General features: G+C 42.3%; 2 protein-coding genes across 4 annotated transcripts in view; one reads left to right on the plus strand and one right to left on the minus strand.

The window, feature by feature from the left end:
- Positions 1-1832, minus strand: part of cd276 (CD276 molecule) — a 73851-nt gene extending 72019 nt beyond the window's left edge. The window contains exon 1 of one of the 2 annotated variants that reach the window (XM_030415083.1): positions 1576-1832. The gene's annotated coding sequence lies outside the window, so the exon portion shown is untranslated. The other variant, XM_030415082.1, reaches the window with a different exon arrangement.
- A 698-nt stretch (positions 1833-2530) lies between these two features.
- On the plus strand, positions 2531-8109 carry ubl7b (ubiquitin-like 7b (bone marrow stromal cell-derived)). Of its 2 annotated transcripts, none has more exons than XM_030415081.1 (11): positions 2531-2641; positions 3097-3277; positions 3487-3606; positions 3706-3791; positions 5914-5998; positions 6101-6158; positions 6292-6425; positions 6949-6998; positions 7090-7266; positions 7422-7535; positions 7740-8109. In XM_030415081.1, exons 1-11 carry the CDS (start codon positions 2639-2641, stop codon positions 7878-7880), a joined length of 1149 nt encoding a protein of 382 aa, XP_030270941.1. In that variant the 5' UTR covers positions 2531-2638; the 3' UTR covers positions 7881-8109. The 2 variants fall into 2 exon arrangements, with proteins under 2 accessions (XP_030270941.1, XP_030270940.1); XM_030415080.1 differs by lacking the exon at positions 2531-2641 and adding an exon at positions 2648-2863.
- The last annotated feature ends 5629 nt before the right edge of the window (positions 8110-13738 follow it).

The following is a 13738-nucleotide window of genomic DNA, read 5'->3' on the forward strand; positions in this document are numbered from 1 at the left end:
ACAAACTGCGATCACATCCAATGCACACACACACACACACACACACACACACACAAAAGAAAATGTGTTGGAACATCTTGCACAGTGTCAAATAACATCATTATCTCGCCACTATCTCAAGAATAGTTTCCTAGACAAGTAGTCACAATGGAAAATACTGCATCCTCCAACACCTCACAGGAAGCTGTATCCTGCCAGCAGAGCAGAGCTGTACATCATGTGATACGGGCTGCGCGAGGCCAGGCAACATCCCCACTACAGCCAGGAGTACAGCGTCTCCTACACCTCTGTCACACAGAGTTTAAGTAGCGCTGCAACAAAGGCTTCAAACTGAACCAGGCAGTAACACCTCTATGACCACATCACCTCTGTTACTACTCTGGATCAGAGGCCTCTCTAAATGTTATACAGAAGGCAATGTGGATTACTCCTGCCTTGAAAAGGGCCTCTATAAAGAGAAAGGGTTCCCAAACTTTTTTAGCTCTTACCCATTTAAAACTAATAATTGCCAACATGCAACCCACTGCTCCTGGTTGCACGTGTCTTCAACCAAAGAGTCATTTATTTCACTTGTATTTTCCTCCATCGTATTTGAATAACTTTCAGGGGAAAGATTTTCTAGTCATTTTTTTTTTCTAGCCTCTCGGCCCCTCAGATGTGTCCTGTGGCCCCATGTTGGTTCTTAAAACCTCAGCTTGGGAGCCAGTCTGTGACCGAGCCTGTGATGCGGTTTATTCCATCCACAAAAACACAGACAGAAAGGAAAAAAAAATGTGATGACACATATTTAAGTAAATCGATAAAAAAATATTATTGAGTTATACATATTTCATAACTACATATGTTGTAATCATGCAATACACAGCGAATGAGGATTTAAAAAGAAGAAGCGCTGACTGACATATGAACTCACTGGCAGGATGGGAAGTGCTTATTTTTGTAGAATTAAAGAAAAATAAGCAACAAATACTTTCATTATTATGAGGAAGCTCTGAACTGACTCTAAGGAACTGAACTCTGACTTTTACAAAATTGCTCTTCGCTTCTTTTTAAAAAGTTATTGTATGATAATTGACTTTATATAAATGTGTTGTAAATAAAGTTTTGAAAGAGAGAGAGAGAAGAAAAAAACCCTCTATGTATTTTGAGTTGTGGGAGCTCCCGTTACATTGATATAACGCAGTGTTGACTTTATGTCAAACGGGGCGCAGTCCATTTCATTCATAAACACTCCCTGCTCAGTCCGTGAAACTGTACACTACACAGCTCGGCTTCACGGGCCTCTGTCTTGATTTAAATCTAGAAGAAGAAGAAAAAAAAATGTGTGCAGTCATGCCGGTGAACAGTGCCAACACACAGCTCCAGTGTCCTGAGTTCATGGGGTTCCTCCTCTGCTCCCCGCCAGCTGTTGCTCCTCTTTACGACTTAAAAGTTAACACATGCGTGTTTTTTCATAAGATTTCTAACAACAACATGTCTGTCCGCTCTGAAACACAGTGTCTGTGGGATCTTACCATGTTAGGTGGGCGAAACTTATTTAAAAAAAAAGAAAAAAAAAAAAAAAAAAGCACCAACCATCCAGCGGCGGTGACTCTTCTCTCTCTCTCTCTTTTTCTCTGAACCAGCACAGCCGAGGTTTTATTCTCCGCAGCAGTTCATTCCTCTCACAGCAAAGCGCTCGAAGAAGTGCCGCCGACGAGCCGACAGTTTGTTTTGACGCTGGATGCAGATGCGGGGTGGATTTTTTTTTTTTTGGAGTGTCTGGGTGCGTTCCATTGATTTGGGACGCGTCTCTTCACACAAACCACTCCTTGCTGCTTTGTCCAGCGGTGATGTCATGCGGAGAGAGAGAGGGAGTGGGGGTGGGGGGGGAGAGTCCCGAGCATCCCGACCCCCAGGGTTAACCGTTTGTGAGCACGCACCGGTGCGCCTCGTTGTATTTCTTACCACGCACACTGAATACTGTGCTATTAACGCACGTTGTGATTTATAATTTCATCTGACTTTTTTCGCCTCATATGGCTTTGATTTGACATGGTCCCTAAACGTATCATGCAGTGTACCCCCTATGCAATAGATATGACATTGATTTATAAATGCGTGGATCGATGCAGCGATATGAGAAAACTTTTTCTTATTTTAAATGATGCTACTGAATGACTTTGGCACCGATTTATGGGCTTGACACGTTCAGACTATACGCTGTAATCATAGATTTGCCCGATAATTACACTTTTATATTTTTTTCCCCCTCAATTTTCCTCGATTGATGTGGCCCGAAATAAGACGTGCAGACGATGGAAACTACTGACTTGAATCACATTTTCCACAGACATGAGACAGCTTTAGAAAATGTTTGGCAGGAACAATCAATTGCGGTGCGCAGCGCATGAAAAACACACTCAAAAAACACAAACAAAGCTGAGTGTAATAGGACAGTAATTTGAGTAGTTTTTTGTTCTTTGCTTTTACTTTGTGCGCTAAAGAGAGAGAGAAAAAAGGATTTTAGGATAACCGATGATTAGAAATACAGTGAAGGGCACAGAGAAGTAAAAACTCCTCTGTTTTGACAGTGGACGTGAACGCAACGCAGGCCACGTGATTAAAACCCGGAAGTGATTCGAGTGTCAACAAAAAAATGGTGAGTGTGCGGTATTTTTTGACAGAAAACGCAGGCTTCGTGGCGTTTTTGTGCATTCATTTTGATGTTAACAAGGAATTGTTCTAAAACAAGTTATTCCAGACGAATATCTCACGTTTAATTCAACAAACCGGCATATTTTTGAAGGAAAACGCGAAGCAGCTAACCGGGGTTGAGCAGTTTTGCTAACGTGACCCCAAAAAGATGAACATGAGCGTAATGGTGCGTTTTGTCCCGAGCACCTCCTTCTTAAAATCACTGTGTTATTTGTCAAACGTTTACTTTGTTATGTGGGGTATCATCGTTTTGTCTAACCCATCTTCAAATGTCAACAGTGACTTTCTTCCATACATTTTAATGTGAGCTAACGTTAAGTTAACTGTTACAGATCAAACCTAGCTTGGACTCTGTGTACATGCCCGCATGTTAATGTTGTGTTTTTGTCTGTGTAACAGGTGGAGATGACCTCTTCAGAGTGGCAGCTGTCTTTGAAGCTGGTGGATCAGCCCAAATCCACCTTCCACTTCCCAGAGATGATGCCAGGGGATGTCTCACCTGGAGGATACAGAGTGGCCACTTTAAAACAGCTCGTTGCAGCTCAGTTTCCAGACTCCATCCCAGACCCTGAACTCATAGGTCTGTCACAGCGAGGGCGTTCGAACACAATAAATTGACTGTGAATTAAATGCTTCTGTGCCTGCGTGCGAGGCTGGCAAGACAATTCCACGTCTCTATTAAGTAATCTGTTGAGTAGATTCCTCGAGGTAAATGCATGTTGTGTGTTGCTCTGCTGTCTGTGTATTTCATTGTTATTTGTTCCTCAAATGTTCTCTGTCTCTGATCAGAGCTGGTCCACTGTGGGCGGAAACTTAAGGATGAACTAACACTGGATGCCAGCGGGATTCAACCGGGATCCACCGTGCACATCCTCAAAAAGACCTGGCCAGAGCCAGAGAGCAATGCAGGTGTGTGTGTTTTATATGTTAGGAAACTTGAAATGAAGCTGTATTACAAGTGAAACTGAAAGTCTGATTGTGAACATGTGAGTGCTCTTTGTTCTCCAGAGCCCGTGAACAGAGCAACTGCGGCCAGGGAGTTCAGGGTGTTTCATGCGGCTCTTCACTCTCTCAACTCGGCCTACAGAGACTCAGTGAGTAGAAGACGCACATAGGGACTTTGTTTTTACTACTGTTGTATTGTAGTACTGTTGTGCTAAAGAGTTATGGTGGCTGTTGCTCAGGAGGTAGAGAGGGTTGTCCAACTGATCGGAGGGTTAATGTGGCAAGTGTTGTCTTGAATATAAATACAAGTCAATTTACCTTTTTAGCTCATGGTAGTCAATGTCAGGAAACTCAATTATGAGTCTTCCATCCACTGCTTTTTAAGATTTCTCTGTAAGCATTTTGGTGAAATATTCAAGGCTTGCATTATGTTATTAAGCTGAAGAGCATGGGTTTAAACCTTGTGCACATTGATTTATTCAGATGTTCAGGACTGGCTTCTTAAAGATCCCATCCAGTGATGTATTAAGACACGCATACAGATAGTCTGCTTGGAACAATAATGTGTGTCAGAGATTCCCACAGTAAAATCCTGAATAATCTACTCATTCCGTGTCATTAAAAAAATGCTGTTCACTTCACACAACTAAAGTTTTCCTGCTGGACAGAAGATGTGTCCGACTTTACTGTTAAGTCCATTCGTTGTGCACTGACAGCAGCAAGTTTCAAGACGGACTCTTAAAAGTCCCAATCGGACGAGGATTTTCCCTTTCAAACTAGTTGTGATGTCACTAATCTGGCTTGTAGGCCTGCTTCTTAAAATCCGATTTTCATCAAGCGCAGAGAAAACGTACACTTTCAGCAGCTGAATGTGAAAACAGCCTTATTGTGACAAACATGCACATGCTTCACGTTGGCTACATTTATATGCACACAATATTTAGTTTTTGTCCTTATTCCAATAAAGACAATACTCCAAACTGTTCACATGGCTAATGAAAATGAATATTCCACTGATATTCTGATATTCTGACACTGATGGTGTGTTTACATACACTGATTACATTTGCAGAATGCAGGAATGCAGTGGTGTCTGCACTGTACTCATTTTCTGACACACTTACCTTGGATCTGGAGACTATTTGATTTGAGTTATGGATTGTGTTTACAGCTCTTCACTTCTGACTGGATCACTCTAGATGCATTACAGTGCAACATGGGAACTGGACCTTGGGCAGCTAAATATTACCCTCAAGGGGAACAGGAGGGTTCAGTTATTATAAGCTGATAGCTTTCCATGGCATGAATCACTTTTAGAATAACAACCTCGGCTTGAGTAATCAGATAGGAATAGGCTTATACTTCAGTATGAATTACTCCCTTGTGCTTATTGATCTGTTGATATTGGCACAGATGGAGATGGTTGTCAGTACCAGATGGGGTCAGTTAACAAACCATGTAAATCAGAACAACAACAGCACTCAAATAACATTTTATTCTTCGTTCTGATCTGTCATGGAATCGTTAAAAGTAAGATAACGCTTAATTTATTCTGAAGGAAATTCTTGTGGCTGAGAGTGGTCCAGGAAACATTCACAGTACAAGCAGTAACAGGTCAGGGTCACACACTGGGCCCAGTTTATATGATATTAGTGAAATATACAGAATATACAAAATATAAGTGTGTTAGTGGAACAAACCGGTGCCTAATTGAATGACAATGTAAGTAAGATGGAGAAAGTTAAGCACAAGACTAAAATAAAAATGTACTAAAATAGTTGCATTGGCAGTTAAAAAACACACACAATACTAACGTTATATTGTACATGACAATTATAATGAGAAGTATCATTACACAGGATATTGAGAGGAGATATTGTGCGTAATGTTGAAAAGGAGTATTGCACATGTTGGGTGGGGATAAAAAAAAAAAAAAAAAAAAAGGTATTTTATTCACATAATAATTTATTTGTGGACTGATACAAAGATGATACGGAAACCAGACACCAGAATCAACCAGAGGTTTGCAGAGAACGACTAGAATGTATATCAGGAGTGACTCACACCACCTTATATCAAATCTGCAATGCACATCAATCTTGCATGTAGTTAAAGATATATTGATTTAGTGTAATAGTTTCTCATTCAGTGTTGTTTGAATACATGAACAGATAACTGGCTGCGACTATTCCTGCAACTAGGTCACTGCTTTTTATACCACTGTTGCTACATTAACAAACGGGACTTTCTGTCTTCCCCCTCCACACTTAGGTCTATAAAATGCTGACAAACAAAGAGTCTCTGGATCAGATCATCGTGGCGACACCAGGGCTCAGGTCCGACCCAGTTGCCCTCGGTGAGACCTGCTGAGTTTAATAAACACTGTCATGCCATCTCAATACACCATGCTAATATGCAAATCGTATCATTTCCTCTAACTCTGTGTTTACCTGTGCAGGGGTGCTCCAAGACAAAGACCTCTTTGTGCAGTTCACAGACCCGAACATGCTGGATGTGTGAGTGTGTTTTTTTTTTTTTTATTGCTTTCGTATTTGCTCTGACATCACGCACGATGAGTGAGAACAGTAGAGACGCACAACTGCAAAGTCATTCAAATTGACATCTGTTCTGCTCTGGTTGGTTTCATAGATTGATCAGTTCACACCCAGCCCTCGTCAACGCCATCATCTTGGTCCTGCACTCCGTGGCAGGCAGCATGCCCGCGCAGTCCAGCGCCAGCTCCTCTCGCAACGTCTCTGCCAGTTCCTACAGTGATATGCCTGGTGAGCATATGAAGGATGGTGCAGGAAACACAGGCAGTTTACAGCGAACAAATGAGTATCACTAATAGTTAGACATAATTTCTATTGACAATAAGAGATGCAATGATTAACCGATTAGGCGTCAACTATGAAATGTACTGCCAACTGTTTTGATAATCAATTAATCAGTTTAATGTGAATATTTTCTGGTTTCCTTACTCATCTGTTACAGTCAACTGAGTATCTTTGAGTTGTTGACAAATCAAGACATCTTAGGGCATCATCTTGGATTTAGGGAAACACTGATCGACATTTTTCATACATTTTTTGTACGTTTTACAGACCAAACAACTAGTGGAGTTATTGAGAAAATAATCCACCGATATGTCTCATCGTCATTGATGGCCAACTAGACAAGCTCTGAATATTGAAACAACCGAACTGAGGCAGACACTAGTTTTAATATTTTAATCAAATGCATACACAGGTTACAGTTTGTCATGTTTTCATCCCAAACATACAAATAATGATCTTTCTCTGGCAGGAGGCTTCATGTTTGAAGGCATGTCCGACGACGAGGAAGACTTCCAGTCGGTGAGTCTGCACATCAGATCTCGTGCACAGGCAGACTGACGGTTCCCAGGGGGCCTGATTGTATTTCTGTGTGTCTAAATGTGTGTGACAGGGGAGCCCAGCGGGTCCCTCCAGCAGAGCAGGAGGCTCAGCAGGAATGCGTCCAGTGTCTCTGAGTCACAGTGGCGCGACGGGCCCTCGACCAATAACGCAGAGCGAGCTGGCGACGGCTTTGGCCCTCGCCAGCACACCTGACAGCAGCGCCGTCACTCCAACAACGTCAAGCCAGGTCAGATTTATTTACACCAGGAAACCGATTCAAATCTAAGAAAGACATTTTTGTCTATTAAAAACATGATCTTTGCAACAAAGCCCTGCTACATTACAGCAGATTCACACATTTATCTTTTGTTGTTCTTTTCTGTCATTCTGTGTGTGGTTTAGGCGGACCCCTCCAGTAGTGTAGCCCCCATGCCAGCAGGGACCCCAGTCAGTAACGATCTCTTCAGTCAGGCTCTGCAGCAAGCTCTGCAAGCCTCCAACATGTCCGCTCTGCAGGTGAGACTGACTGAATCCCACATATTCAATTCCCCGGAGGAAATGTACTTTATGAATATCAAATAACTGCTCTGTTTATTCTGTATATGCTGTGGTATCAGTTTAATGTCTCCTCTGCAGCTGAAAAGCTGTTTATGATCTGTGCTTTAGACTCTGGTCCTCGGTCTGAAGAGTCATTCAGTGAATGTGTTTTTGTTGTGTCAGGGCCGCTGGCAGTCCCAGATGCAGCAGCTCAGGGACATGGGGATCCAGGATGAGGAGCTGATGCTGAGGGCGCTGCAGGCCACAGATGGTGACATCCAGGCTGCCCTGGAGCTCATATTTGCTGGAGGCCCAGGGCTCTGAGCTCGTTACCCCATGGACAAAAAAGCTTTTCATAGAGGAGGAAGAGGCTTGTCATGCTGCCAAGGAATGATAAATGATGGCTGTAGACATACTATATATATAGTTTTTTTAACCTATGTACCACATTTACAAACAGTTCGTTTCAACTGAGCCGTCATGACAGCCTTTTTCTTATGGATGTTACTAGACCTCAATTTTAAAATAAATGTAATTATGCTGACCTCATCAACTCCTGAGCCCCTGTCAATGTTATTTCATAGGCGACTGATTTATGATTTTATTTATGTATTTAACTTTGCTGAAACGCTGGCGAGGTCACCTTAGAATGTTCGGATTTCATTCTTCTTTTCTACCGCTGCGTTATCGTGCAAGCACTTTTAACCTTCCTGCATCTAACGTCGTCTGCTCAGCATATGCATTCCCCCCGTTCGCCCACTAGATGGCAATGCAGTAGTTTATTTCCACCCAGCTGTGACTGATTGTCATCCCAGCAGTCTTGCAGCTTGGTATTTGCTTTTTTTTTTTCATCCTCTGCTAAATTTAAAATCATGTTCTTGATCTGCCCTCTGTTTTGCCCGAGCTTGAGAAATGGTTGTTTTTCTTTTGTGTCTGCGAGCTTTCATTTCTCACAGTAATTCGCCGGTGCTGCAGCGATAAGGTGAAGGGCTTTATTAGCATCCCCTCTACGTTCCCCCTCCCGGCCTTATTACACAGGGCTACATTTGCTTTGTCTAGTTGTCTCCCATCAGGGTATTTTAGGGGAGGACATATTGAACACCCCCACACACACACACACACACACACACACACACCCTCCTCCCTCCACTACCTACTGTTCTCCATCTACAGTAATTGCCCTGCTTAGTTTTATTACTGCATCTGTGAATGTGACAGCTCAATCAGTGGATTGCCCTTTCATGAGCGCAGCACCCAAACAGCGCTTTGTGTCCGTCTGTCCCCATTACCATTTTATATGCACGCGCACCTGCGGGCAATTTCCACCTCCAACTGCCTCCAAGGGTATTTTAAAAGTGAAGCATTCGCGCTGCGCTGAAGGGAGCGGCGTCGCAGCTTCAGCCAAACACAACAGTGACTAAAAGTGTCATCGACTTTCCTGCGAAATTATTTTGGAAAAAAAAAAAAAGTCGACGGTTGTTCTCACCCAGATGAAATGGTTTAATTTGAAGCCGACGCTGAATGGCTTTTACAATGATTTTCGTTTAGACTTGTCGCCGTGTGCTTTTGTTTTGCTCGTGAAGTCAGATGTGGAATCCGCAGCCATTTTTTTTTTTTTTTTCCCAGCTGCCATCACAGGGCCTGATAACCGCAGCCTTGAGTTCAACTTTGACAATCCACGGTGGGAAATCGTGTGGAGTTGTCATGGAGACACTCGACGGCGCGTGAAATGCCGTCGCACGTACGCCGTAGAAGACCAGTTATTGCACCATGTGTAGGCACCTTTTGTTGTCGGCCTTGAGAGAGGCATCGGCTGCGCGGTAATCTCTCAGGACCCCGCCTGATATTAAACCCTCGACATCCAGCTGGATGTCATAAGAGTGCTCAAATTACAACTCGGGGGGGTATGAGCTGAACCCTTTCATCAGCTCTCCGCCGATGTAAGCCATCCTAGGAACACCGAAAGAGTGTATTTAATCCACCGAAATTATAGGAATGAAGATGATGTTGTCATGGCAGCGAGTCCCAACACATAATTGCGAGGGAGAGGTGAAGCTGAAGAAGCAAGCTGTTCTCTCCGCTTCTGTCTCGCGCCTGCGCTTCCACCTGCGGTCAAAGAGGTTTCGAACAGGTGTGAAGGTGTGTCACGCTGCTCTCTGCTTGTTCTTTTTTAATTTTAACACACACAAAAAAAGCCTCCTCTGAGCAGGAACGGGAAATGGCAGCGACAAACTAGAAAAGATGCCCTCCTAACGAAGGAATCAAGCCCCGGAGCTTTTGAAGCTGGCACAGATCTGCCCAATTACTCCCACAGTGACCCGGGATTCAGGTAATGAGCGAGGTTTTGCACCGTCTCATTATGGGCAATATGTTAAGCCAATAGAAATCACCAACGCCAGACCTTTTGAAACGGTGTAAAAGCCCCCTCTAATCAAGTCTTCACAGACAAGAAGAACAATACCAACTCCATTCTCTCCAGATGAAATCCTCCGACGTGCCAGAGGAGAGAGGAAGGATGGAGTTGGTATAATGCCCTCCATCCGCTTTTGTCTTGCTGAAAGGAGGCAACCCACGTGTTATTAACATAAGGTCTGTTACCTGAGATTGCTTTCTGCCCGGCGTGACTGAGCGGAATATGAAATGAGGGTTTCTGATGGACGCCAAGGCCATTTTATCCCCTCATGGCCCATTCATTGCTTTCAGGCCATGCTTTTATTCTTCCCCTCTTCTCTTTTTTTTTTCCGCCACTCTTTTCTGTCCACAAAAGCTTCTTTGATGCATTTCATCCCAGGTGCTTTAACCCTTGATGGAGCTTCTCTGGAGGAGAACAGAGCCGCTGCAGCAGAGGGAGAGACAAAGATCGAGCACAAACCAGTGGAGGGAAACTTAAAATAGCAGCTTCACTCTCCGTGCTGTCTGAGGATGTGGATTTGATTCAGTCGGCTGAGATGAAAGAAAAACTTCTGTTAAATGCAAAGTGACTTTTGAAAGGGAAATTTTCAGAGTTAATTCTCGTCATAAACGTATGGAAGCCCTGAGGCACGTGAAGACATTGTTTCATCTGGTGATCCATTTTCTAAGTCTGAGCTAATTGTTTGCTCTCCGGTGTTTGTGACTTCAGTATGGAAACCCTGAGCGGCAGGTGAAGAATTTTTCTTTTGATGATCCATTCAGTAAATCTGATGAGATTTCTTTCTCTTTTTTTCCCTTGTGTGAACCTGAGTGGGTTTTTTTTTTCAAGTTTTTTTATATGTGTGATGTGTAACCTGATTGAAAAGAAAAATACAAATCGGGAGAAGAAAAAAAAATTACTTGGTTTCACACATGAACTTTAAAAAAACAAACAAAAAAAATCAATCATGAAAAAACAATCATGAACAGTAGATTATCCTGGCAAATTGTTTGGATCAACAGAAAAAAATTCTCCCTTGCCTCTCGGGGCTTCTTTACTGTTTTCACCTGTGACTACCTGTGGAGAAAAACAAATCATGTGCGAAAAAACTGTTTGTTTTTCAGGTGTTTTTGAATGTTTAAAACCTGACTGACGGGGGAAAAAATCAGGAGAAAAAAAAATCACTTGGTTTCACACATGAAAGAAAATGAATTAAAACAATTTTCTTTTTACGTTTTCATGGTCGGGGGGGAAAAATTTATGAGTTTTAGATTATCCTGGCAAATCTTTTATTAACACCAGTTTTAAAGTCATTAACAAAACAATTTAGATCAAACTTTAGATCAACAGAAAAAAAAAAATAAATGTTTTTTTGGTTTCACAAAAAATCTCTTGAAAAAACTTATTTTTTTCACAGATGGGGAAAAAAATGTTGCAAGAAAGATTATTCTGGCAAAACCTTTATTCACACCTGTTCTCAGGTCATAAACACAGAAGAGAACAATTCATCTCAAACTTAAGTAATGGATCAACGGAAAGAAAAAAACATCTCAATTGCCCTTGAGGGCAATAATTTCATCTGTTACAACCTTTGGGGGGAAAAAAAAAAAACTGATTTTTTTTTTTAAATGTGTAAAACCCAAGTGATTTTCTTTCTGAAATTTCAAACCTCCTTTGCCCCTCTGAGCTTCTGTATAAACTTGTATGTGGTCAATGCTGTAATGGAAAAATATTGTCTCTGAATTTTTGTGGATATTTATTGTTTTCCTATTTCAAAGTAGAATTCCCAAAGAAAAATGGCCAAGACAAAACAAAGCTGAAAGCTGTTTCTGTGTCAGAGCCTCACAGACAGCGTCCTCACTGTCTGGCTGTCAGATAGCGCACCAGCCAATCTCGAGGTGTGCGCGCTTTCAGATTCTGCCTTCTATCAGACGAGTCGAGAGGCTGTGAATGTTCAACGTCTCCTTTCATCAACCCCCAACCGAGCTCCTCCTGACTGCCCGCCACATGTTTTGTGGCCTGAGATGAGCTGTGTGAAAACTGTTTTTGCTGCCACAATTTAACAGTTCTGAAAGAGATATAAGGGGTTTGTGTCCGGCTGAGAGGTGTCCAACAACAGAAAAGAAAGAGAACTTGCACGTAAACTGACTAAAAGCTGGTATAATACTTCACAAAATACTGGAGAAGCATAAGAAAAACAATACAGATGAGAAACTAGAACTCGCTTGATGTTGTCGTGGCAAAGCATCCATGAAACATGGATTTGCTGGGGTTTTATTTTTTCTATGTCGACAAGGCGAATTCAGCACTAATTATAGGGAAAACAGACAGTTCAGTTGGTACACTTCCAGTTAATTAATTCTGAATAATTGGTCGCAGTGCACAGCAGGTTTATCTGAACATGGTAATGTAAAAGTTTGTCTACAGGCGAGCATACGATTCATAAATATGGAGGATTACGTTTTTCACAAAAACATTAATATCAAGTGCTTTGGTGTTCGACTGCATGATTTCAACAAATGTCACGGGACCTTGAGTGCGGTGAAATAATAAAATGTTTGAATAAAATGTGTTATTATTAAATCAAAGGTGCAATATGTGAGAATTTGCGACCAGTTAAATTTCATACTACAGAGGCGCCCATTAGCTCAGTTGGTAGAGCGGTCGTCCCATGTACAGAGGATTTGTCCTTGCTGCAGCGGGCCACGGGTTCAAGTACCAGCCTGGGGCCCTTCAAAAAAAATAAAATATATATATATATATATATATATATATATATATATATAATACCTTGAACAAATAGGCAGCTGCATTTCCCCAAAGTAACCTCTGACAGCCATATAATGCAGCTAGTTAGCTCAGTTAGCTGTGCAGTTAGAAGTCCAGACAGGGAGCTCAGAACACCGGGGAAGTATTTTTATGGGCAGGACAGGAGCTCTGGACCAGAACAGGGCAGGGCTGTGGTTCGCATGCTAACTTCAGTGGGTATCACTGCAACATAATACAGACATCATAAAGTCTTGTGAACTTATAAACTTTAAGATTACAATTTATTCAATATTTTTGTATATTTCAGGTAAAGTTTGTGTATATATATCCCACTGTTTACATTTGCTTGGGTTTAAATTGCATTTCCAATTTTTTCCCCCATAGTCAGCGCTCACATCTTCAAGGAATCTTCCCAGAAAATGAGTCAGAAGTGATTGTACAGGCCCATAAACCCCCCCTCACCACTGGAAATCAACTGCTACTTATCTGTCTCCTCTTGGTTGGCACAGAAGTGTCCTCTAAATCATCTGTTGCCCGAGGCGAAGACTCTCTTCAACTGCCAAGAAGCATTTATGATTTACACCTTGTTAAATTTACAGCGCAGACAAAAAAATGGCCTACATGCATTAAACGCTGCTGTAAACTATAAAAGGGCCGGAGGCGTGATGACTGGAAGCAGTGGGACCAAACTGCAGGAAGCGCGGTCCGGCGATCTTCCAGAAAAGATGCGCGTGGAGCAAATCCTGCCGAGACGAACAACAGAGCGAGACAAAATATTGCAAGTCTGAGCGACAAAGTGGATCAATAGAGGACAACAAGTGCTGGAGTACTAGTCCGATAATAGCTGCAGCGTTCTGTCCTTGACTCAAACAATGGCCGCTCTTCACTGTTTATCGAAGGGCTTCACCATGGCAACCGGGGGGATGGCGAAGATACAGACAGGAGCTCTTTCCTCTTGCTTAAAAAAGGTACCAGTTCGCGTTTTTTCTTTCGTGTCAGAAAAGATTCACAGAAACAGGAC

Source organism: Sparus aurata, chromosome 4, assembly GCF_900880675.1.
Source record: "Sparus aurata chromosome 4, fSpaAur1.1, whole genome shotgun sequence".
Classification (NCBI taxonomy): domain Eukaryota; kingdom Metazoa; phylum Chordata; class Actinopteri; order Spariformes; family Sparidae; genus Sparus; species Sparus aurata.